Raw genomic sequence first — 26,987 nt, forward strand, 5'->3', positions numbered from 1 at the left:
AGTGCTACAGTGGAGGTCAGCATTCCACATGTCTGCACAACAAAACACCACAGAGTCCATCTGATGCCAATGGGGTATGAGCCGGCACACACTCACACATATACACACACACATACATATATATATATATATATATATATATATATATATAAAATTTGATCTCATGATGAACAAGCGAGACATTTTAGTGAACAAAATGTCACCTAACACTTGTAAAAGGTAATAATTCAGAATATAAATCAAGGAACTTGAACACTACTTCCTGGGCAGTATGTACTATGTACTGTCTTTTTTAAAATAAAAAATTGCATGAAGTATGTAACAATAAGCCAACTACTTTGTATACAGCAATAGTAAAAATTACAAATGATTTTGCTTCCAGTTCTTTCGTCACAGTGGAAACTGGAGGTAGTTGAGTGCACTGCAATGTGGGATGCATTATCTCATGTAGTGTTCTCAAGTTGTATATGCGATATGGCATATATTGAGTTTAAACAGATATTATAAAAGATATACAAATTTTATTTTTTATTTTTGCATCCCTCGAGCTTGTCATACTGTAGTTGCAGTCAGGATGATGCTCCACATCAAACTCAAGGATGATAATGGAAACGCTACTTCCAGGGCTTGTTTGGATGTGCCAGATGCACTCACGGTTTTCTGGGTATTTTTCCGGATAGCCTGGGCTGGTAAAAACACCAGTAGGCCTCACGAATTCCCCACCAAAACCTGCAGGGGGTAAAAGGGAGGCACTTTGACTTTTGCTTTGCCTGTTTTTAATCAGGGATCCACACGAAAGTCCACAACAGAAATTCTACTGTATGAACAGAAGATAACCAAGAACACTATGGCACTACATTATTTGTTTTAAGTGTGGCATTATACTTTGTAACTTCAATTGTAACGTCAATTCCTTTAAAGAGTGTCTGTGTAAATGTGGTAAGGGATTCTGAAGTGGACAGATAGTCACATTACAGTGTCAAGACAGGAAAAATGTCAAGCTTATCAGAGGATGTATCATATTGACCGCAATACATTCATTTTGTTGAATTGAGGAATTTCTACAACACCTGCGTTATTTAATCCCTCAATTTTCTTTTTTAAAACTTTCTTTTATTATAAGGACAAATCTTTGTACCTCTCTCTAGGGACGTCTCTTCTGTCCCTTTTATTTATTTTATTTTTTTATTTTTCCCATTTATCTCTCACTCAGGAAGGTTTTTACAACTGCAAAACTGTGCTGTGCACATTACATAATAACATTACAGTGTTCATTCTCTATATTGTGTCCATGGAAACCAAGACCATTTCCTTCCAAATAATGACATCATCACAGACAGAGGTGCATGAATAATTAAAGTTTCTCTCTCTCTCTCTCTCTTTTACTCTGATCCCACTCTCTGTGCAAAAATAACAGTCCACACCCTTCAGCAACAGAGAAACATTCACACAAAACATCTCACTAAAATATGGCTCAGTATCTGACAGATTTATGTCTTGGTCTTTCTTCTTTGATATACATGTACTGTAGATGGATGGATCAAATTAAAGCTTTGTAATGAAACTTATTGTGAACAGTTAATTTATTTTAAGTGAGATAAAGCAAGAGTTAAACAGGCTTTTCCCAAGACAGAGAACAAGGACAGAGCTTTATTGGTCTGTTCTCTCTAGAGGAGCACTGTCATTCTGGAACAGATTTTTGCTGTCAATAAGCGAACACGTGCAGAAAATCCAAATCCTAGATTCATTCATCTCTGGCAATTATCTCTTTCCCGGCTGGCCAATCAAAGTGAAGCTTTCCTAAGTGATGTCACGGCTTTGCCTATTAGGACTGCTATTTGTTTTAGAGATTTAGTGACATCATCACTCAAGAGACTACAGGTCACTGACCTCTGACCGCCTAATAGTGGCTCTGCATATGTTATTTCCTTCTACTGTTTCCTTCTGTTCTGAGCACCTCATCTGTCTTTCCACCATCACACACATCTAGAAGTTTCACACAATGTTTTGAGGTTGAAACAGGTCCTCAAAAACCTTTCCATGAATGGTGGTACTTTCCATAAATGCACAAATGCCAAGAAGTTTAAAGGAGTCATACCCTCGTATTACCTTGGATACCTACTGCTGTATTATAGTCTTTCAGGCCCTTCTAAAAAAGAAAAGTGGAAAAAAAATAAACACAGAGCTCCTCAGACCCTTATCTCTGTAGGCATTATTGTCTCGCGAGATCTGATGCGATATTTTGGCTGTCGTGGACGGTCATTATAATAATGCAAATGAGGGGCATGTTGATTGGTTGCAGGAAGGAGGTGGGGTTGACACCTCAGGTAATGCTTTAGCATATCATTACAAACTGACATCATGGCGCAAGTTGTGAATGAACGCGACCGGCTTCCCGGCCAGTGTATAAGTATGAGGCGCCGTTTAGGGCTTAAATCAAACTTCATTCACGCACACATATGAAACACGCTTGCATATATACTAAGTACTAGTCACACATACATGTATATGAACTATCTACGCACATAATGTTACTCATATGAGACGTGAGTACAGCACACACACACAAATATAAGACGTGAGCACACACACACACACACACACACACAAACTAGACGGGGCCTCATGTAAGAGTTAGGCAATAAATAAACAATAACCGAATTCATGATGATCTCAGTCATTTGTTTTTTGCAAAGTACGTTAGCAGCCATTCCCCATACCTCGAAGCTAATACTCCCGCCAGAGTTGTGCCTGGACGCGTTCATTGAACGATAATTCATGAACTCGTTCATGTTTTGGACTGAACTGAACATACCGCATTACTGCCTGATGAACGTTACTGTGAAGTCGTTCATTCTGGTGTCTGTGAACGCCACGCTCTCTCAGTTTAACTTCGTTCAGTAGAATGCCTGATTTCTATAAAGCCTTCCAGGCGAAAACCCACCTAAAACCCACCGTAAACCGGCCTTAATATGTAGCGGAAAAAACACCCAATCTGGCAACGCCAGACTCTCTTGTTCAAACTAGTTCATCAAAATTCATTTCATTTCGTTCATTTAAGGGGCTTTAAATGTTACTATTAACTGGCAAATTCCCCGAACACACCAACCTACGCAATCTTGATCATATTCTGAATTAAGAAATCATTATAATGCAGTCAAAAGTCCGTTTTTGCAGTCCGTTTACAGGGAACATAAATAATTACTACACCTCCAGTCTTTCGTTTATTTGTCTAGTGACAGACGCAATAGCATACAATAGCCGCATTAGCAGTTATGCTGTTTGTTACACACAGTAGAGCAATAAAAACACAGTCTTACCGTTTCAATTGCAGGCCATTTTGTTGGAATGGTGCTTTTCCCGAGCTTCGATGCCAACTTCGCCTGATATTGCCCCAAATTTGTGAAGGATTTCGGCGTACAATGTTTAGCACAAACACGATAAACCAGTGGAAGGGTTGAAGGAACCGCGTCATTAAAAATGAATTTAATCCACTGGTCTCTGATAGCTAGGTCCGTTCTTGGTAGAGAAAACACATTTACATGTTGATTCTGGCAGTCAACCACAGAGCAACTCACGTGTGCACTAGTTCCAGCGTCTTTCTCGACTGAATATTTTTAAGGGGCGGAGGGGAATGGGAAAGCTTCCTGCTGCGGTGTCCATATATGGTATATCCTGCCCCGTCTTGACGTCAAGACGGGGAAGAAATCAAAATCTCATATTTGAGTGCGCGTGCACGTAGGCTATTTTACAAACCCTGAGGTAAACAAACGCTTCACTTTTAAATATCAGCTTCCCGGCCAGTGTATAATCATTAGGCAATCATAACATACATTGATTCTCGTGGAAAAGTGAAAATTGTGGGTCATGACTCCTTTAAGCACTATTTTGTAGAAAGTGCCCAGTAAGTTGTGTATCTGATCTTACCATTCTGGTACCAGTCCATCTGTAAGTCTTAAAATTTTTAAAATGAATACAATTTGTTGAGAAAACGTACACAGTTGTGAAACCATACTAAAACCTTTTACATATGACTGATCATGTCATGTCATAATAACCTTGACAAAATAATAACAAAATAAAATAAAAGCTGATTTTAGTGATTTCGATCTCAAAAATCTGTGCATTTTCACAGGAAATACAACCAATGATGTCATATCAGTAATTCAGACCATATGTTCGACAGCATTAGGAAGAAAAGTGTGCTGTGATATTGTTGGCTTGTGCACAGAATCTCACATTCCGAAAAGGCATCAGAGTCCAAAATATCCACCACAGCTGTCTATGTATTTACCCAGCTGATTAATGCCTGTATATGGAATGATGTTTTTGAAAACGGAGTGTAGCCTTTTTCAAGATGAGGGGAAAGGCAAAAACTCAACATCTCTACAAGAGGCCCTAATGATGTCATCCCGTTTTGGATTGATGAGTGAACGGAGAGGAACTAAAGGCCCATTGTACATTTTCAAAGACTCTGCCAGTAAATCACTGTAGTGTAACTGAATGGCAAACTGTCCGGCATGAATTAGGCTACTTGACCCCTTCACAGAGAAATAATAAGATAATACTAACTTGAAAAGACACGTAGATGGTCCTTGAGTCAGAAAAACCAACTCGGTCTCTCAAAACAGATCTCTTAAAGTCAACAAGAACCAGCATTCACAACCCATTTCATTTTCACAACATGAGCAAAACAACTTATTCAATGAGAAAATGTGCAGGACTTGATTCCATCCATCAGGAACTGATTGGATCATGAAAAGTGGGCATTCCATATAAGAATAAACCCGACCTGAAAGCTGAAGGTCAAGTTCCCCATCAAGAGTTTCTCAATGCATCCTTTTCTTTTTCACATCTATTGTTATTTGTCTATCCTTTTCAAGATTTCAGGCTGGAAGTAGCCCAAAAAGATGCCTAAATCAGCTATTGGTTAACATTAACACCCAGTGTGACGGAGTAATATAACATCCAAAATATGACCAGGACGTCTATTAAGAAAACAAATATGGTCAATTTCAATTTCATGTTGACTTTTAGCAGCAATGCTAGGTACACTGTAAGATTTTTTTTAAGGTTGTATAATTTCAGACAAAGCATGTGCTGATCTTCACATAGTCTCAGGCACATCCGATGTGGTTCCAATCCAATTGAATTGATTTAATAGAAATCAGTTTGGAGAAGATCAACAGCAGTTCAGACTATGAAAATACAATGCAGAAAAGCAAAGCGGATGTGGCGGAAGACAAAACTTGAAATTCACTATAGCATCTATAAAGACAGCCTTCATGCTTTTAATGTGAAACTAGCCACAGCTAGACAGAATTTCTTCTCAAACCTTATAAACAGTAACTTAAATAACACTCGTACTCTTTTTGCCACTGTTGACTGACAAACCCCCCAAGTCAGATTCCCAGTGAAATGCTATCAGACAGCAAATGCAATGAGTTTGCATCCTTCTTTTCTGAGAAGAGCATCAATATCAGGAAGGCGATTAGCACATCCTTAAGTAATGCAGAGGTCAGACAGATTAGGCCACAATATCAAATAGATACTATGTCAATTTTTGAAGCAATTGATAGCAAAATTCTGGAAGACATAGTGCAGCACCTAAAATCGTCAACCTTCTATCTTGACACACTTCCCACTAATTTTTTCAAAAATGTGCTTAACTGCTTAGAAGCAGATCTTTTAGAAGTGGTGAACGCCTCACTTCTTTCTGGGATATTTCCAAACTCCTTAAAAAATGCAGTTGTTAAGCCCCTCCTGAAAAAGAGCAATCTTGATAACACCATTTTGAGCAATTTTAGACCAATATCTAATCTTCCTTTTATAGGTAAAATTATAGAAAAGGTCGTTTTTACTCAGCTGAACAAATACTTAAACTCAAATGGATACCTGGACAATTTTCAATCTGGTTTTCGACCACATCACAGCACAGAGACAGCACTCATTAAGATAATAAATGATATTCGCTTAAATTGTGACTCTGGAAAAATATCGGTGCTGGTATTGCTAGATCTCAGTGCTGCGTTTGACACTGTAGATCATAACATACTACTAGAGAGACTGGAAAACTGGGTCGGGCTTTCTGGGATGGTACTCAAATGGTTCAGGTCATACTTAGAAGGGAGAGGCTATTATGTGAGTCTAGGAGAGCATAAGTCTAAGTGGACGTCCATGACATGCGGAGTCCGACAAGGGTCAATTCTTGCACAGCTCTTGTTTAGCCTGTATATGCTCCCACTAAGTCAAATAATGAGAAAGAACCAAATTGCAGCTATGCAGATGATACCCAGATTTACCTAGCCTTATCTCCAAATGACTACAGCCCAATTGACTCCCTCTGCCAATGCATTGATGAAATTAATAGTTGGATGTGCCAGAACTTTCTTCAGTTAAACAAGGAAAAAACTGAAGTCATTGCATTTGGAAACAAAGATGAAGTGTTCAAGGTGAATGCATACCTTAACTCTAGGGGTCAAACAACTAAAAATCAAGTCAGGAATCTTGGTGTGATTCTGGAGACAGACCTTAGTTTCAGTTGTCATGTCAAAGCAGTAACTAAATCAGCATACTATCGTTTAAAAAACATTGCAAGAATTAGATCTTTTGTTTCCAGCCAAGACTTGGAGAAACTTGTTCATGCCTTTATCACCAGCAGGGTGGACTATTGTAATGGGCTCCTCACCGGCCTTCCCAAAAAGACCATTAGACAGCTGCAGCTCATCCAGAACGCTGCTGCCAGGATTCTGACTAGAACCAGAAAATCTGAGCATATCACACCAGTCCTCAGGTCCTTACACTGGCTTCCAGTTACATTTAGGATTTAGGATTGATTTAAAGTACTTTTACTCGTATATAAGTCACTAAATGACCTAGGACCGAAATATATTTCAGATATGCTCACTGAATATAAGCCTAACAGACCACTCAGATCATTAGGATCGAGTCAGTTAGAAATACCAAGGTTCACACAAAACAAGGGGAGTCCTCCTTTAGTTACTATGCCACCCGCAGTTGGAATCAGCTTCCAGAAGAGATCAGATGTGCTAAAACACTAGTCACATTTAAATCTAGACTTAAAACTCATCTGTTTAGCTGTGCATTTATTGAATGAGCACTGTGTGTTCATTCAATAACTTCTAAGTTCATTCTTGGATACAGATGCGGCGCCATCTGTATCCAAGATGGCGCTGCACATGGCTGCTTCAGTGCTTGGCTCTCCAGTGTTTGTACTGTTTTTGTTCGTTTTTCCTGTTTTTTGTTTAACAAACACGATCAGTTTCACCAGGGATGAACTGCTGAACATTCGGCAGAACGCACCACATGATATTTTTCCGGATTTCTATTATACAGACGTTTTACTGAACATTGTTATCGGAGGAGCAACGGCGCTGACCAAGCGCTTCAGGACGCGCAGACGGGGAAAGCGAGCGGGAGCGCTCGTCAGACTCGGGAAGCGCGGATTTCGAACGCCGTTGCCTAGCATCCATCTCGCAAATCTCCACTCTCTACCCAACAAAACGGACGAACTCCTTCTGCTCTCTCGGACAAATAAGGATTTCTCTCACTCTGCTGCTCTGTGTTTCACGGAAACCTGGCTGAATGACGCCATACTGGACAGCGCACTCCATCTGCCGGGCTTTCAGCTGTTCAGAGCGGACCGCGAAGCAGAATCAACGGGGAAATCGCGCGGCGGCGGGACATGCTTTTACATCAATGAACGGTGGTGTACAGATGTAACTGTGTTAAAGAAGATGTGCTGTCCTGATCTAGAAACGCAGTTTATCAACTGCAAGCCGTTCTATTCGCCGCGGGAGTTTCACTCGTTCATTCTGGTTAGTGTTTACATTCCTCCTCAAGCGCATGTGAGCTCAGCTTTACAGAAACTCGCTGATCAGATCACAGACACAGAACAACAACACCCGGACTCTGTTTTAATCATTCTTGGGGACTTTAATAAAGCCAATCTCTCCCGTGAACTGCCAAAATACAGACAGCATGTTACCTGTCCCACCAGAGACAGTAATATACTGGATCACTGTTACACCACAATAAAGGATGCATATCACTCTGTTCCACGAGCAGCTTTGGGACTTTCTGATCAGAGGCGTCGTGCCCATTCGAAGTGAGGGGGCACGTGCCCCCTCAGATTTCTGAGCCAAGTGGATTTTAAATGCAGATTCCAAACCAAAAAAAAAAAAATTGCAGAATAATATTTTTTACATATTTGATACAATCACAGCGGTGTGATTAGATCGTTCAGTGCACAGCATCAGCTGCTAAATTCAAATCTGCGTTCGCTGGCTGGCGCTGAGCCAGAGACAGACGCGTTCGTACAACGCTTCATGATAACCAATCAGAAACTATTCTGTTGCGCTTATGGATGCTATGGCCAATCAGAGACGTCCGGAGAGTCATCACTGAAACGCAGTGTTTTGTTCACTTGCTCGCTGACTGAATTATTTAGCGAATTCTCTCATCAGAAACAACAAAAAGTGCAGATGTGCGTACGAATGTAAGTAAGATATTCGTTTCATAATGTAAAGTGCTTCAGTGATTTTAATGGGAGTTTTTGAGAGTGCCTGAACTCTGGCTAGACTGAATGAAAATTCATTTTTTAAAACATTATAAAAAATGTTTTTTGATAATGTAAATGTTCTTTACTCTCTGTAAAATGAAAGTGTTAAAATAAGTATCTTACAATATTGTTATTAAAATTTACATTAAATGCAAATTCAGTCGTATTAAAAATATTTTATGGCATGATATGGCACTTAAGTAAAAAGTCAGGTTTTTATGTGTAGTTAATAGATTACACTACATTTCCATATATTGATCAAATAGCAATCTATAAAGGTGCAAAACGCGTTTACCTACACTTATTTGAGAAACGAGATATTTCCTGATATATTAAGCATGTTTGGAATTGTTTTGAATAAAAAGGAAAAATAATAATAAAAAAAAAAGCCTGTATCAGTTATACAGTGCTTTCGTAGAATGACTTATACCCCCCCCCCCCCCCCCAAAAAAAAAATGTGCCCCCTCAAAAATCATGAATGCATGACGCCCCTGGTTCTGATCACTGTCTGGTTCATCTTATACCGACCTACAAGCAGAAACTTAAATCTACTAAACCTGTAGTAAAGACTGTGAAGAGATGGACCAGCGAAACAGAGCAGGATTTACAATCTTGTTTTGACATCACAGACTGGAGCGTTTTTGAAGCTGCTACCACCGATCTGGACAAACTCACAGAGACTGTAACATCCTATATTAGTTTCTGTGAGGATATATGCATTCCTACCAGGACTTATTTAACATTCAACAATGATAAGCCATGGTTTACAGTAAAACTCAGACACCTTTGTCAGGCCAAAGAGGAGGCCTACAGAAATGGGGACAGGGTCTTGTACAATCAGGCCAGGAACACACTGAACAAAGAGATTAGAGCGGCTAAAAAGACCTACGCTAAAAAGTTGGAAGACCAGTTTACTTCCAACGACTCTACTTCAGTTTGGAGAGGACTGAGAGCCATCACAAACTACAAGACACCATCCCCTTGCACTGAGGCTAATCAACGACTTGCTAACGACCTGAATGAGTTTTATTGTAGATTTGAAACCCCCAACACCCACTCTGACCATCTCCCTACACAACCATTAACACCTCCTGCAATCCCCCTCTCCATGAAGTCGTTTGAAAAACTGGTTCTGGCTTATCTGAAGGACATCACTGGACCCTTACTGGACCCCCTGCAGTTTGCGTACCGAGCAAACAGGTCCGTGGATGATGCAATCAACATGGCATTGCACTTCATCCTGCAACATCTGGACAAAACAGGGACTTATGTGAGGATCCTGTTTGTGGACTTTAGTTCGGCTTTCAACACCATCATCCCAACAACCCTCCAGACCAAACTGACCGAGCTCTCTGTTCCTAGCTCTATCCGTAAGTGGATCACCAGCTTTCTGACAGATAGGCAACAGTTAGTGAGACTGGGGAAATTCATGTCAAACAGCTGCTCCACCAACACTGGTGCCCCTCAGGGATGTGTTCTCTCCCCTCTGCTCTTCTCCCTGTACACCAACGACTGCACCTCTAAAGACCCCTCTGTCAAGCTCCTGAAGTTTGCAGATGACACTACAGTCATCTGCCTCATCCAGGACAGTGACGAGTCTGCTTACAGACAGGAGTTGAGGTTGAGCAGCTGGCTGTCTGGTGCAGTCTTAACAACCTGGAGCTGAACACGCTCAAAACAGTGGAGATGATTGTGGACTTTAGGAGAAACCCCCCTGCACTTTCCCCACTCACCATCATGAACAGCACTGTGGCTGCAGTGGAGTCATTCAGATTCCTGGGAACCACCATCTCTCAGGACCTGAAGTGGGACAATCACATTGGCTCCATTGTGAAAAAAGCCCAACAAAGGTTGTACTTCCTTCGTCAGCTGAGGAAGTTTAACCTGCCACAGGATCTGCTGAAACAGTTCTACTCAGCCGTCATTGAGTCAGTCCTGTGTACTTCAATTACTGTCTGGTTTGGTTCAGCTACAAAATCAGATATCAGAAGACTACAGAGAACTGTTCGGACTGCTGAAAGGATTATTGGTGCTCCCCTGCCCACCCTCCAAGAACTGTACACATCCAGAGTGAGGAAAAGGACTCAGAAAATCACTCTGGATCCCTCACATCCAAGTCACCCCATCTTTGAACTTTTGCCATCTGGCCGGCGCCTCAGAGCCGCAAATACAAGAACAGCAAGGCACAAGAATAGTTTCTTCCCCCAGGCAATCTACCTCATGAACAGTTAAATGTTTCCCACTTAAACTTATGCTTATGCAAAAATGTGCAATATCCTTATATTTATGTGTTACCCCTCCATCCTAGAACATTTCTGCATCTCACTCAATCCTATTCCATTATCATTTATAGCACAATTGTTTATACACTTATTTATTTGCCAATTTGTAATTCTCCTGTAATTTTTTTTTTTGTCTGTGTGTTGTTGTCTCTGTGTACTGGAAGCTTATGTCACTAAAACAAATTCCTTGTATGCGCAAGCATACTTGGCAATAAAGCTCTTTCTGATTCTGATCTTTCTGATTCTGATTCTGATTCTGATTCTGTGCAATGTCCGAACTGATTGCAATATATATTTTCACTGTTTTTTTAATTTTATTTGATGTAAAATCAAAATTAAAAGTTTTAAAATTGCTTGTTTTATTCTTATTATTTTTCTTCATTATTATTTTACTTTCTTTTGTGTAAAGCACTTTGAATTACCATTGTGTACGAAATGTGCTATATAAATAAACTTGCCTTGCCTTGCCTTGCCTAATACACGAGTCTCACAATTTGAGTTGAATAACTGAAATAAATGAACTTTTCCAAGACATTCTAATTTATTGAGATGCACATGTAAAACAACACTAAAACGCTTTACATTTTCAGCAATGTATTGTGACCATTAGCATCTCAGCAATATTTTGAAGATACTATCATAGCTAAATTGTATAGAATCAGTTTAGCTATTAGTTTAAAGTCAACATGAAATTTAAATTTTTGCTATTTTATAAAAGCCCATGATTGGTAATACATTTCACAACATGACACAAACATCTGAAGACCACTTTATTGCCCCCTTGAGTCTGGAGGTTGGTTTTAAATGGACCACATCAAAATGTGACCGCGTTCTTGCAATGTGGCATTCATTTTTGCATTTGCAGGTCTGCAAGTGTGTTTTAGTTTTTGTTTTTACTGTTACTTTTCAGAAAAATGGCAGAAGTGAACTTTGCCATTCAGTCTGTGTCATACGCTTTACAAAAAGAAGGTTTCAGTGTCTCACCAATTTGATACATGGCCCTGAAGGCAGCATGGGACACACAGCTGTCAGACTTGAAACGGATCCAGAGTCAAATAGTGGTGGATAATATTAGTGCTGCCAGGATGGTGCCACAGTACTTCCCAATGAGTGGGTCGGTCTCATCCATCCCATCTCGAAGAGAAATTTGACTTGGTAATGACACTCTAAGATCAAAATTATACTTACTATTGCTCTCATCAATACCTCCACAAAATCAAAAAGACAGCCACTATGAGTCTCCAGGTCCACGTGGGTGAAGTTGAGCACCACTAGCTCACTACGTGGCATTCTGATGATATAAATGCACTGCCTATTGGAAGCATATTTATTAGGACAGTTAAGAGAGATGATCAGAATCAGAAATCAGAATCAGAAAGAGCTTTATTGCCAAGTATGCTTGCGCATACAAGGAATTTGTTATAGTGACATAAGCTTCCAGTATACAGTGACAACAACACACAGAGAGAAAAAAAAAAGAAAAACACAATGCCATTAAACAGTTTTCTGAACAGTATTCCACTGATGGATCCATTAAAATGATCCATAATTCAGTTCAGTTCAGTAACCACTGACAGCAAACAAGAAAATAGTGCTGTAATATTCAAATGTGTAAAGGAGACTGTTCACAAACTTAAAAAATTTGGGACCAATTAATACTTTTATGCAGCAATGATGCAGATCTTTTGTTTGGAGTTATCAAATGGAGGAAAAATGACATTTTCTGTTCTGTAAAAAAAACATTTTATTTATTGTATAACAAATCCAACAATATACAAGGTCTTAATTTGAATAATAATAAAATAAAAACATTAAATATATAGTGTATACATATATATTCCCTGTACACAGTCCATCTAATGTCTAATCTCAAAATGTCTATTTTGAGATCAGGAGGTGTATAAGTTGTGAAACTACATGGACGTTCAGGCTGTTTCCCAGCACTCGGTACTGCTGCTTAATGGAAATGTGCTTCGGAAAACCTGAAACACACAAAATATTAAAAAACGGATTGAAACTAAATATGTAAAAGCTTGGGATATGCACAAACAACATCAGGGCCAATGAATGGCATTTCATAGACAACTACAATAATGTAAAATATTTCACTAAATGCTCATGTCACAAAAACGGACTGAATTCTTGACTATTATATGGTAAAAGGCCTAGGAGTCTTTCTAAAAAACAAACTAATCATATGCAGCTGTTTTTGAATTGAATCAAATCCCGAAATTATCTGCATGGAAGCAAAGAGTGAATAACGGGAAGTTATTTATTAAACTTTTCAAACTCCAGTGGAATGATAAAGTGGACTTTAAAACTTATGTTGCTGAAATATTACAGCAAAAAGGACATCTATGTATATCTGTTTATATTAATGTAATGTAAAGTTCCATCAAATTTCATGTGAATTTATTGGTTGCTATGAGGGGAGAACGGGGTTAAAGTCTTACTGAAATCTGCAGGAAAGCCCATGAGACTGGCGATCTCTCTGGGTGTGAAGTATCTCAGCTTTAACTGAGAAAGCTGCTTTAGTTTGTCCTCTTCAGAAAGCAGCTCCAAGCTCTTAAACACACCCTCTAGCTCCACATCCACACGGGACTGCAGGACGGAGCCCGTGCCCTCCACATAGTGACCATAACTACACAAAAACAATCAACAGTTATGATCAACAAGGGCATTAGCTGGGAAATCATTGCGAAATATGGCTAACAGTAGTACTCTCCTATTGATGGCTGAAAACATGATCAAATTAGTGTATATTAGTGTATATTAAATAAATGTACATTTTCTCATTATAATCACATTTATTTTTATTTAAAAAATTATAAATGTAAATAAACTTAAATTATATATTTTTGAAAACATTTTATATATGCATTTCATTATTATAGAATAATTATGATGTTAAAAAGTCATTAAACTGTTAAATATACAGTATATGTGTATATAATATATATATATATATTACACACACACACACACTTACATAAATAAATGTGTAAGTTTACATATAAATAAATGTATAAATTAAATACAACAAATTAGGCATATATATATATAAATGGTAAGGGACAACACCCTATAATGTAAAAATAAATAAATAGTTAATATATCAAATTAATGATTAAAAATATAAACTGTGTATATATACTGTAGACACACAGACACATATATACATATATATCTAAAATATATAAATACATAAAATAAATTAAGTATTCATCATAGCGCATACTTATAAGGTAAGACACACACCCTTTAGTAAAGCAGACTGATCTCCTGCTGCTGGGCTGAACTACATCCATCAGTAAAGCGTATCTGAGCAGGGTTTTGGGGGGCAGCAGATACTGATCCATGCCTTCTTCATCCTCCTGCAGGAAGTCCTGCAGCCTCCGGACTGTTTCCTGACTGTCCTGGATCCTCTTCCTTTCCAACTCTTCTTCTGTCTCCAGCTTAAAAATGACCGTGCCAGTCTTTTCTCTCTCACACTCAGATGCTGTAGGGTGATTGTGTGGAACAGCGAGACTGTTTGAAGATTCAGACATGGGGAAGCCCTCTATAATCTGCCAGTGGAAGAACAGCTTTAGTATTCAATAGCAAATGTACCGCGGTGCCTGAGGTAGAATAGATCTAAACAGAAAACTACCTCTGTTGAAGCTGGGAATGAGAAGGATCCCCGTGGTCTCCTTGCAATGAGGAAGTATCTGAGTCTAGAGTTTGGTATCCCAAGCTGTGGCAATAAACACTATCACAAAACAAGATTGGGATATACTTTCTGAGATATTTAAGAGATGAGGAAACATGCTTACAGATATTGGTGAGATCAGAAACTCCTGAAAGCTGTAGTCACACTCTCTCAATGTCTTAAGCAAAGCGTCCCTGCAGATTAAAATATCAGATCAGTTATGTTTTTTCTGAGACTAACAAAAAGCTAATAAAATAATCTAAAACATGTATTAGGAAACTTTAAAATAATAATCCAGTCTTTAAAATAAATAAATAAATAAATAAATGGCTTGGACGGTTCCATGAAAAATTTATAACATGCATGGAAACTTTAAAGGTTTAAAGTTCACCCAAAAAATGTTGAGAAAATTCTGTCATCAAATACCAATTATTTGAAACCTGTACGAGTATCTTTCTTCTGTTTAACACAAAAGATTATATTTTGAAGAATGCCGGTAATCTGATGGTAGCCATTGACTTCCATAGTATTTTATTACATACTATGGAAGTCAATGGCTACCGTCAACTGTTTGGTCACCAATATTCTTCAAAAAACCTTTAAAATGAATAAAATTCATACAGGTTTGGAACATCCCTTTAAGGCTCTGTTAAGTGGAAAAAAAAGTTCTTTATATTTTTTTAATTGTTCTAAAGATAATCTTTTAAGAATTGTTCACAAACAATTTCTCAAAAGTAGTTCTTCTATAGCATCACTGCAAATACTCACTTTTGGAAACTTTTTTTTTTTTTTTAAAGGTTATGACCAATTTTATGGTAACATTTACTTCTTTCATTATTGCTATTACTTTATTATTATTACTTTGATCCATCCAATTCATTTATTGTGCAGAAACAACTATAAGATTCTTATTAGCACAGTCCATGGTGACAGAAGCACAGAAGGGAAACCAATGACCCTGTTGGCTCATAGCCATGTGTTTACCTTGCAGCAGAGGTCTCAAAGCCCTTCACATTCTCCAGCAGAATGAAGCTTGGCCGCTTGCTGAGCCTTTGAGGAGAAGGAGAGGTTCATTCATTCACAAACACATTCTGGGAAAAAAAACAACTCCGAGCTCGAGATTAAAAACAGAAAAGAAAGGGCAAATGGAGAGGGGAAGCTTCTTTGTACTTTAATCAGACATGAATGTCAAATGTGAAAAAATACAGTAGAATGTGCATTTCCAGGAACTTTGTCTTGTTTATAGAAAATAATATTACGATAAAGAGTGAACTCAAATTTGGAAATCAATATCAGAGAAAAAAAAATGTTTAAGTGACTTAACAAGAGCACAGATTGATCCGTCTGACCTTGGCAGAAGCTCCAGGATATAGAGGAAGCTCTTTGTTCTGGGGTCGGCAACATCTCCCTGTAAACCAATCCTGTTGAGAAACACACATTAGCTTTAGTCGAGTGATACAGCAGCCTTCACCACATTACAAAAGCTTGGGGTTGGTAAGATTTTATGATGTCTTTATTGTTAATCAATTTAATGCATCACTGCTAAATAAAAATATTAATAACAATAAAATAACTAATATTAGAATAAAACAAAAAAGAAAGTTGATTTGAAACAACATGCAGGTGGAAAAAAATTATTGTTTTATGTGAACTGTTTATGCACTTGTGATCACCTGGTGAACGGCTGACAGGGTGGGCTCATCAAAATCACATCAAAGTTCAGTTTGTCAAAATCCTGTAACGTCATTCCCTGATGAAAATGATCCAAAACAGCTATTACAGTATTTAACAAATATCTTAAAATCACACTTATAAATAATGATTTGCATATCAAAACACACACACACACACGTTTGTTTTTGTGAAAAGTGGGGACATCCCATAGGCGTAATGGTTTTTATACTGTACAAACTGTATATTCTATGGCCCTACACCAACCCTACACCTAACCCTAACCCTCACAGGAAACTTTGTGCATTTTTACTTTCTCAAAAAACTCTTTCTGTATAATTTATAAGCGTTTTGAAAAATGGGGACATGGGTTATGTCCTCATAAGTCACCCTCTCCTTGTAATACCTGTGTCATACCCATGTCATTATACAGAGGTGTGTCCTGATATGTCACAAAAACAAGAGCACACACACACACACACATATATATACATGAGTTCATTAGTTATTTATGCTTAACTGAAAACATGAATATGCTTCGAGTAAAAAAAATTGAAAATATACAAATTTACTTCAGAATTATGTCATTTAAAAATCTAATCCATCTTCATGATCTCTCTTTAAACCACCATCCATTGTTTACAACGAACTGAGACCAGTGACAGGTCCATCATTACCATGCTGACGAAGCACATAATATTTAACTGCCACAAAAACCACTCAGTTACATGTTTACCTCCTATTGCTTTTAAAACGCAGTCATGGCACTACATGCTGGTAGGATTAACCAAGAGCTATCATTTTAAGGATGTTACAAAAGAGGCATGTTATCAAGAATGCAATAAATCAGTTAAATAATACAGATTTCGTTTACAAATTTTAGATTTTTTTTTTTTAAGACAGTCATAATTATCTTACTTGCTAGATTATTACCCGTTTATATTTGCATTAAGAAGGAACATTATACAAAACATGAAAGCCACTTAGTGTCATGTGAATATGATATTATTTAGATAACCAATCGAGATTCATGAGGGTGAGCACTGACCTCGATAGTTTTTGGCAGGAGTGGGGTATTGGGGAAGTTGTGTTTGTAGATTTCATTGGCTGTTGTGTTGACATCCACAGCAGCAACAACTTCAGCAAGAACTGAGCTCTCTGAAAGAAACACACACATTTGACCTTATTTAACTTTTGAGTTCAACTCTAAAGAAACAAAGGACATTTTTTCAGTCTGTTAATGTCATATTTTATTAATGAACAAAACACACTGCAAATGTACAGTAAGGGAACAGTGACACCTGTGGGATTCATAAAACAGACACTCAAACACCACCAGCGTGGCAATCATTTATAAACAACTGATCCTGAGTCAGGCATGTGTGTCAATAATCGCTACAAGTTTAGACCAAATGACGTACCCTTTAAAGCATAATGCATCCCTCCTATTCCGCTGTATAACTCCAGGACACGGAGTCGCTCCGTGTTGTCCATTTTTCACTGCTGAATGATGTTTATGATATTTGACAGCGTCTCAAACACAAACATGCCACGCGTGTGCGATCCCGAATATATGACCCTCTAGAAACAACTACAATAGAGGAAACGTTCCACTTTTAGTTTTCTTCTTCTTCATTACAATAACAACAATTCAATAAAATGTAATTTGCATATGAAATGGTGACAGATGATGTTAACGATATATATATATATATATATATATATATATATATATATATATATATATATATATATATATATATATTTGCAAATTAATAAGTTGTATAAACAGAAACTAAACCCTAAGAAAATAAATTAATTAAACGGATAAACGAATGAATTGGTAAACAAATAATACACTTTCCTGTTTTTGCCACTGTTAAACTCTTTTAATAGCCTAACTTATGGAGAGGCACATCTGCTCCTCCGCCCCGACTGTGTTTCCACGTCACTAAAGCTCCCCACACCGTTATGTCATTAGAATAGGGAGTGGACTATAAATGCAAGCCGAATCTCTGCACTGGTCTCGGTTGGTCTGGACAGGGTGAGGTTCTGAGATTAGACGCTGATATCAACGATAACCCAGAACTAAGGGATTACAATGGCCAGTCGGACAAGCACATCTTCTTATAAAAGGATGTTCGGTGTGGAGCGACCAGCGATGGCTCGGTCCATTTACTTAAGCCGGCAGTACAGCAGCCCTGGGCGCACAACCTCTCGCGTGTCCTACAGCAGCGCGTCCTCCGCGTCTCCATCCATCTACATGAGCAAGGGCGCGAGGATGCGCACCAGACTCGCCACCGAGACGCTGGATTTCGGGCTCGCCGATGCCATCAACACCGAGTTTAAAGCCAACCGAACCAATGAGAAAGCAGAGATGCAACATCTCAACGACAGGTTTGCCAGTTACATAGATAAAGTGAGATTTCTGGAGCAGCAGAATAAGATCTTGACCGCGGAGCTGGAGCAGATGCGGGGCAAAGGCTCGTCCCGGGTCGGTGATCTGTACGAGGATGAGATGAGAGAACTGAGGCGACAAGTGGACCAGCTCATCAACGAGAAGGCCACAGTGGAGGTGGACCGGGACAATCTGGGAGAGAACATCGAGCGTCTCAGACAGAAGTATGTCCAAACATTGTCCAACAGACTGTGCAAACAAACAAAAACGGTTATGAGTGTAAATGTTTTGTTTTTTTTGCAAACAATTGGTTTAAAAATTATATTATTGTCATTTCGTATAAGAAAAGTGCATGCATGCGTTTTAACGGTACCTTTATATAAAACAATAACAAAACAATGTTTTATGTATAAGATTATTTTGAGTGTCTAATGCCATTTAAAAACTGTTATACTCACACACATGTATATAAAATTAATATATCAATATATATACCGAGATTTGCATTTACTGAAAACTTAAAATATCCTGACTTTATTTTTATTAGTGTAACCTAAGATAGGTTGATTTAGTCAATTAATATTTAATAATATTTTGAATTACATAAATCGTTTATGATTTTTATTTTAATAAAAAACATAATATGAACTGTATAAACTGTATTTTAATGATGCAACTCTTTTTATAGTCTTATAAAATATTTAGTAAAGTAACAATTTTTACCTGACCTTTTAAATGACAAAAAGTTGATTCAGTCAGTCATATAAAATTATACTTACAACTTAAATAAAGCCTTTTTGTTTTTTTACTCTGTAAGATGGTTCTAGTTGAATTTCTATTATAGGACAAAGCTCTTCTTTATGTGGATTTCTCTTTAAAACCAACCCATTATTTGTGTAGTTTTTTGATAAAGCAAAAGAGAAGAAATTATACAGTATATATGAGATGTGTGTTAGAGTGGGTTTAGTTGTGTTTTACAGTGTGTGGCTGTGCTTAAATATTAATATCATTTTCAGACTTCAAGAAGAGATGCTTCAGAGGGAAGATGCGGAGAACAGCCTTCTGAGCTTCAGACAGGTACATTGTTGTGTGTTCAGAGAATCATTTTTATATGTATCCTGCTGTTTGACTGAGTGCTACCAAAACCACAATTTTAATGTTATCAATTAGCGTTCAAGTCAGTGTCCACAATCAGAAGGTCAGAGCAGACCTGGTCAAGCTGCAAACTTGTCCGGCATCAGATTTAGACTTGCAACTGAAAAGAGAGCTTTGTCTGAGAGCAGGCTGGGCATTCATGACAAAGCTGTTGTATGAGTGGGAGGGGTCAGTGTTAACCATTGGACATTTGGCTGCAGAGAAGAGGATGTGTGTGTGTGTGTGTGTGTGTGTGTGTGTGCTTTAAAGGGTGTCTACCACCACCAGCTGCAGCACTACTGCCATTTAGCAGCAGGCAAGCTATTGTCATTTAATTTGGTCAATCGCTTAAAACATTTTGCATAAACTAAAATTCAAAAGTTTGGGGTCTTTTTTTATTTTTAAAGAAATTAATGCTTTAGTTAATACAACTGCATGGGAAAAAACATTTATAATGGTACAAAATAAATGCAGTTCTATCCATTAAAGAATCCAAAAATCCATGTATCGTGGTTTGCACAGACATATTAAGCAGCACAAACCGTTTTCAACACAGATAATAACAAGAAATGTTACCTGAGCAGCAAATCAGCATATTAGAATAATTTCTGAAGGATCATGTGACACTGAAAATTTGGAGCAATGATGCTTAAAAATTTAGCTTTTCATGACAGGAATAAATTACATTTTAAAATATATTAAAATAGAAAACTTTTTAATTTTTTAAAATGTAATAGTATCTCATAATATTATTGTATTTTCGATCAAATAAATGCATTAAACATTAAAATAAAAAGACCCCAAACTTATGACCTGTACAATGTGATTATTTAAGTGCAAAGGAATAGAAGAATGAGAAAAGGAACTGTGTAGAATTCACATGAAACACAAATGGAAGTTCAAAACAACATTTTTGGGAGAAATGTCTCCTAGGTTCACACAAATAGAGCTGATGAATATTTTACGTGTGTTACACCCACAGGATGTTGATAACGCCTCCCTGGCTCGTCTGGACCTGGAGAGAAAGGTGGAGTCCTTGCAAGAAGAGATTGCTTTCTTGAAGAAACTTCATGATGAGGTACTGAACCACCAGATCTCGGGTGTTTCTCATCGATAGCATTAACATTCAATGCAAAAAAAAAGGCAACTTTCACAGATTTTACTCCTGAGAAAAATTGTCAGGACTTGCAATCAAAAATGAGATATTTTAATAGGAATTCTAGGAGAAACATCTAATACAAAGCTGATGAAGTCCTGAGCCATAAAAGAGTAGCTCTGAACAATAAAGTGAATAAAATTTTGTTTCATTCAACCATTGTTCTCACAGTCGTGGTTTTCTGGCTGACTGACTCTTTTGGGCTTGTTAATATCAGGGGATAGTCAGGCATGTGTGACTTGCTACCACAGTGATTAAATGGGTCGTGGAATTGGGCATGATTCCAAGAGAATAAAGCGCAGACATTGTTTCTGGATCAGGAAGTACATTAGTTCAGGGCTAATGAACTATTACTATTGTATGTCAGAAGAGATTCGTTCTGTTTGCATTCAAATCAAAAACCAAAAATTATACTACACGATTATTATAAACTACCAGTCAATAGCTGGGGTCAGTCAGATATTCTTTTGAAAGAAGTTAATACTTTTATTTAGCAAGGATGCATTAAATTTATAAAACATGGCCAAAGATACTTTTATAATGTAACAAAAGATTTTTCTTTCCTTAAAAAAATTAAGCAGCACAACTGTTTTCAAACTTATGATAATAAATGTTACTAATAAATGTTGAGCTGCAAATTAGCATATTAGAAAATTTTCTAAAAGGATCATGTGACACTGAAGACTGGAGCAATGATGCTGAAAATTCAGCTTTGCATTACAGGAATAAATGTATTTTATTAATATAGATAATTTAAATAATATTTCAAAGTTATACTGTACTGTATATTTGATCAAATAAATGCAGCCTTGATGAGCATTAATGAGATCTTAATGACCCTCAAACTTTTGAACAACAGTGTACAATGGTTTTCAGAATGGGTCCCAAACTGTGCATTTGGATTGTTAAAGTCATCTTTTCCAACATCTTCACAGGAACTCGCCGAACTTCAGATGCAGATCCAGGAACGGCATGTGCAGATTAATATGGAAGTGGCCAAACCTGACCTCACCGCTGCCCTGAAAGATGTCCGACAGCAGTACGAGACTCTGGCTTCCAGAAACCTCCAGGAGTCTGAGGAATGGTACAAATCCAAGGTCAGTTTCTAATAATAAAATACAGAATTATAATAAATAAATATGCATATCATCTTTTAAAAGGAGAGGGGGGGGGATTCCCATATTCAATATCTTTTCTGTATCTTGTCATAAAAAAAAAGGAATAAACAAAGATTGTGCCCACCACATGTTGGACCAGTATCCTAACACCAATACATTTGATTTTAAGAATCTGAGCTGCTATGAAAAATTTGCAGTATATCTTCATAATAAAATTATTTTTATTTCTCCAAAAGATTTTTTTAAAAACACCCAAGATAAAATTGATAAACCTACAAGAAACACCAGTTAGAACTCAGTTAAACTACAAATGAACAATGAAAAAGGATCTGACCTGGTGAGACTGTGAGATGTTTGAGGAAGGAGTCTTACTCAGCATAGGATCAACTACTTAAGACATGGCAGATGGTCGACGTAGAGGCTTGTGTGGATTCCTCTGTCATGGCATTGATCATCCTAATGGACCGATCGATCTATTTAACCTAGATCTTCAAACATGAAACTAGCACAGTCAACAGAAAACAAAAGCCAAGGGAGGCAGATGGCACTTTCTCTTTGTCTTACACTTTCTCTTTTTTTTAAGTTCGCTGACCTGTCAGAAGCTGCTGCCCGTAACAGTGAAGCGGTCCGTCTGGCCAAGCATGAGGCCAATGACTATCGCCGCCAGCTTCAATCTCTCACCTGCGACTTAGAAGCTCTTAAGGGAACTGTAAGTACTGGAAAAAATTATATTAGCTTCGGTGTTTACATATGATTTTTATTTCAGTTTTAGTTATTATAGTACATCAAGTTAAATGTGATGTACTAAAATGTTTCATATTTTAAAATGAAATTTATTTTAATATTTCATTTTTTTCAGTTAACAGATTTTATTATGAGTAACATTTATTTTATAATTTTGTTTGTTTGTTTTAGTTAACTTTAATAACCCTGATTAGCATTTATTAAAGTGCTTTATATTGAGGCTGCTTAAATTAAAAATGATCGGATCCATCTTTTCAGAATGAGTCACTGGAGCGTCAGATGAGAGAGATGGAAGATAACTTTTCCATCGAGGCATCCGGGTACCAGGACACCATTGCTCGTCTAGAGGATGACATCCGCAACACAAAGGATGAGATGGCGCGCCATCTCCGTGAATACCAGAATCTGCTGAATGTTAAAATGGCCCTGGATATTGAGATCGCCACCTACAGGAATCTCCTGGAAGGGGAAGAATACAGGTGAACTTTTGCTTTTGCAAATATATTTTCTCTGTTTTGGGATTTTTATCTTTTCTTTAATGGTGCATTCAGCATGGACACCTAGTGGATAAATGTAGCTTCATGAAAAAGTAACAGTTTTTGGTTACTGATGTAATTGTAGAAATAGGCTATGCTATTAACTAGCAGTACTATTTTAGTATTTTGTATGTTCTATAATATTTTTTAATTAATATTGTAAATTAGCTTTGCATTTATGTTTTTTATTTTAATTTTAATAAAAAAAATGTTGTTCTATATTTAAAATGTTGTCATTTATTTAATATTTATATTTTATTTTATTTTATTTTATTTGTATTTAATTTGTCAACATTATAATTAACTAAAACTAGTTAAAATATTTTTAACCCTGTTAAATAGACATTAGCTTATACTAAATTTAATTAATTAATAAAATAAAGCAAATAATATTACACTGTTCACTTCAATGTGACTTACACAACAACTTAGTGCAAATTTTTTAAATAAATCATAAATATGTTTTTGACTTGACAATTTGCTTTATGCATTATTTCTGTCTTTTTTTCTTTCTAGAATCACCACACCATTTCCCAACCTTTCATCACTATCCCTACGAGGTACAGTATATTTTAGTTCATAAATATTGTGAACAGTGGGAAAACAAGGCTAAATGCAAATAATGTATTACTAATATTACAACCATGTATAGATTAATAATTATGACAGTAAAATAAATAGGCTTATCAATTTTTAAAACAGAGATGAAAATGCTTCTCATATTTTGTTTTAAAATAGCATTAATTAAATAAAATCAAATACATGTTTACTTGCAGAGGAAATAGATATGGCACAAAACCACTGAAATTCAAAATGCATTCAGTAACCATTTAGAGTTTTCCAATTTAGCACATTTTAATAGCTTTGTATATATTTGGACCTATGCAGTTTAGTAACAATGCATTGGTTAAATAAACTATATAAAAATAAAAAAACATTGAAAACAATTAGAACAGATAGAGGATTCTCTCCGTCTCACTCTGTTGATGTTATTCATATTTTGACCACAGAGTCCATGAAGGAAATCAGACCTGCGATGGACAGCCTATCAAAGAAAGTGGTGATAAAGACCATCGAGACCAGAGATGGACATGTGAGTGCCATGAAGTCTTTACAAAAAAGTCTTTACTTAACATAAGTTTTTATATGAAAATGAAGACCTTTTGACCTTTCATCCACTGCAGATAATTAACCAGTCGACCCAAAAAGACGATCTGGAATGAGCTGCATGTGAACCTGTGACCAGTAGGCGCACTAGATAGCTAAAGATCCACGCTGGAGTAAAACGAGGAAGAATAAAGATTTCTATCTGTTAAGAGAGAGAGAGAGAGAGAGAGAGAGAAAGAAAAAGAAAAACAGCTTTAAAGTGCCTTTTTTGCATTGCCACATTAGAGCATTAGAGTCTGTTGATTGAGCTGTATTAGACCTGAAAAGTTAATTTAGGAGTAAACCAGCTTTATCCAGGTTCATGTTTACCACGATGTCTGTAGTTTACACTGTTGAAGACCACAGCAATACTGCTATGCCTTTTCCTGTTTTGTAAAATAATTGCAAATGACCAAAAACTTGATGGACTTGTGTCTCTTGCACAAAAAGAAGACCAAACTGCCTACAAATTTCCACAAATTCAATAAACCTTTTAAAGAATAATCAGATTCCTTTATTTCATGAAACGCATTCGTCATTCATTTCTTTTTACCATGCAAAATAAGCTAATAATCTAAAGGGGCATTTTTCAAATTCTTCTCTAGCTGTTGCTCAGTAACATCTTCTACGTCATTAAAATAAACAGATTAGCGGGAGATATCCGGGCAATGAGCAACACAAGAACATTTCTATGATTAAAGGTAATTTCTTGAACGCAACCATTAGCCCTAATGGGTGAGCTCTAATAAGATCATCATCTCATCATGTTTAGAGATTACTCCTCTGCATGCTTAAATAGCTGCCAATCAATCCCCCTTTCAAGACCTCTGCATGTATTTATTTATTTATTTATTTATTTACAGTTTTATTATATGATTTTAAGTACCTTCATAACTAAAACCTAATCCCAAATATATTTTTTCCTCCTGAGTGTGAAAGCAAAGGGCAAAGACCAGGCAAATGGTGCCAGTCTGAAGGAGGATTTGGCATACTGGCACTGATTCAGTGCAAGATTAAGATATTAAACCAACTCTGTTGAAATTAAACCAATATCTTAAAACTCCCATGTACCAGTGTTATTTTAGTATTGAGATCATAGATACTTTTTATCAATATGTTAAATTACTTTTTTTGTATATATTGTTTTTAATTTGAGAGTTTTAATCATTTTATTGCGTTTTTGTCATTTTTAGGTATTATGATTTTTGTTTACCTATAATAACATTCTTTTATAAAAAACAAAAACTTAGACTAAATCCCCCCCAAAAATTTCAAACTCCTAATGATTCAGTTTATATCAAATTGAACAATGAGCCAAACTAAAATATTAATCTCAATGTTATTGCCCAGTAAACAATATTTTTCTATTACCTTATTAATACTTTAATAACTATCATTAAATAAATCCAGTTATAGGCTGAGGAAATGCAGACATTCTCTCAGGTGTACAAGGCAATTAAAAATGAATGTTGTTTACATTGCAGAGTGAAGTCATTAGCATGTAAATGGAACAGTTCTGCATTCAGTTACATTTTTTATGGTCCAAAACTTTTACTTGTGTGCTCTCTAGTGGACATTGGTTTCAACTGCATATGGGTGGAGAATGTATACAAATATTAGTGAGCTCTACTGATGATTATTTTATCGTTAATAGAAAAATAAGCCAGAAGCCGAAGCTGTGAACAGATGGAGTTAGCAAACAGGAAGAAATTAACTATGCTTGATTACAATCATGAACACACAGGGTCTGATGTGCTCGCATAGCACCATCATTTAACCACTAATACGCTCCTAATTAAATTCAAATTCAATTAAATTCATTTTTCATTAAACTGAAAATGTATTTAGTGGCCGTGTGTGTCTCCTACCATAAAACTTGAACATGATATGGATGGCTCACTGCTTAAACTGTGCTTAAAAGTGTGTTTAAATATCCAATGCTAGTCTCGAGGTGAACAATTAATCAAGTTAATCCACTGAAGAAAAAAAAAATGATAGTTTGTTTTGGTAAACTTGAATCAAAATCTGATAATTTGCTTCCGCTCTGGAATGGCTTTCCTTCGCTGGTGACGTCAGTTTGACGGCTTGGGCCATGGCTTGGGCAGAACATCTTTAACCAAACCCCTCCAACTGTTAGTTTGCTGCGAGTAAAAGAGATGGAGAGGGGGAGTGCTAAAATAGCATTCTCTATTCAGTATTGCACTTCAGTTGGAAATATGTCAATATACTGAAATAAAGTTGGCAGCAACTTCTGGTTCACACGGACTTTACCAAACTACAGCATGGAAGTGCCTGACTTGTGTTGATCTGATTCAGTAATTGCAGGTCTAGCAGCTGCAGGGACTCATCTCAGACATCCAAAATGGTCCACACAGCCCTGTTGTTCCGTTATAGATTTCATTACATCCTCCACCAACACTGTGATGGGAAATCTGTGTCTTCAGCAGGGATATGGAAAAATCAAGAGAGATGCACAGGAGAGACAGGGAATGGTCTGTCAAAACAGGGAATGTAGCTTTTTTCAAATAAACAA

The 26,987-nt window shown here is 36.9% G+C and overlaps 2 protein-coding genes across 2 annotated transcripts; one reads left to right on the plus strand and one right to left on the minus strand.

Moving 5' to 3' along the window:
• Positions 1-12,595: 12,595 nt before the first annotated feature.
• Positions 12,596-17,809, minus strand: LOC132123824 (tRNA (cytosine(38)-C(5))-methyltransferase-like). Its single transcript, XM_059534512.1, has 10 exons — positions 17,644-17,809; positions 17,271-17,380; positions 16,225-16,301; positions 15,901-15,972; positions 15,536-15,601; positions 14,676-14,745; positions 14,513-14,596; positions 14,122-14,429; positions 13,317-13,504; positions 12,596-12,845 (listed from the first exon to the last, which is right to left on the minus strand). Exons 1-10 carry the CDS (start codon positions 17,714-17,716, stop codon positions 12,742-12,744), a joined length of 1,152 nt encoding a protein of 383 aa, XP_059390495.1. The 5' UTR covers positions 17,717-17,809; the 3' UTR covers positions 12,596-12,741.
• A 408-nt stretch (positions 17,810-18,217) lies between these two features.
• On the plus strand, positions 18,218-24,638 carry LOC132124232 (vimentin beta). The gene is made up of 9 exons (XM_059535157.1): positions 18,218-18,844; positions 19,637-19,697; positions 20,737-20,832; positions 21,846-22,007; positions 22,612-22,737; positions 23,031-23,251; positions 23,825-23,868; positions 24,319-24,401; positions 24,493-24,638. Exons 1-9 carry the CDS (start codon positions 18,324-18,326, stop codon positions 24,529-24,531), a joined length of 1,353 nt encoding a protein of 450 aa, XP_059391140.1. The 5' UTR covers positions 18,218-18,323; the 3' UTR covers positions 24,532-24,638.
• Positions 24,639-26,987: the final 2,349 nt, after the last annotated feature.

This window comes from Carassius carassius, chromosome 42 (assembly GCF_963082965.1).
Source record: "Carassius carassius chromosome 42, fCarCar2.1, whole genome shotgun sequence".
Lineage (NCBI taxonomy): Eukaryota > Metazoa > Chordata > Actinopteri > Cypriniformes > Cyprinidae > Carassius > Carassius carassius.

Coding starts and splice junctions, on each gene's coding strand:
- LOC132124232 (XM_059535157.1), top strand. CDS start 18,324: ATGGCCAGTCGGACAAGCACATCTTCTTATAAAAGGATGTTCGGTGTG. Junction 22,008..22,611: donor AGGAATGGTACAAATCCAAG/GTCAGTTTCTAA, acceptor CTTTTTTTTAAG/TTCGCTGACCTGTCAGAAGC. Junction 23,869..24,318: donor TTCATCACTATCCCTACGAG/GTACAGTATATT, acceptor TTTTGACCACAG/AGTCCATGAAGGAAATCAGA.
- LOC132123824 (XM_059534512.1), bottom strand. CDS start 17,716: ATGGACAACACGGAGCGACTCCGTGTCCTGGAGTTATACAGCGGAATA. Junction 15,973..16,224: donor CCCTGTCAGCCGTTCACCAG/GTGATCACAAGT, acceptor GTTTCTCAACAG/GATTGGTTTACAGGGAGATG. Junction 14,746..15,535: donor TTTGAGACCTCTGCTGCAAG/GTAAACACATGG, acceptor TTTAATCTGCAG/GGACGCTTTGCTTAAGACAT.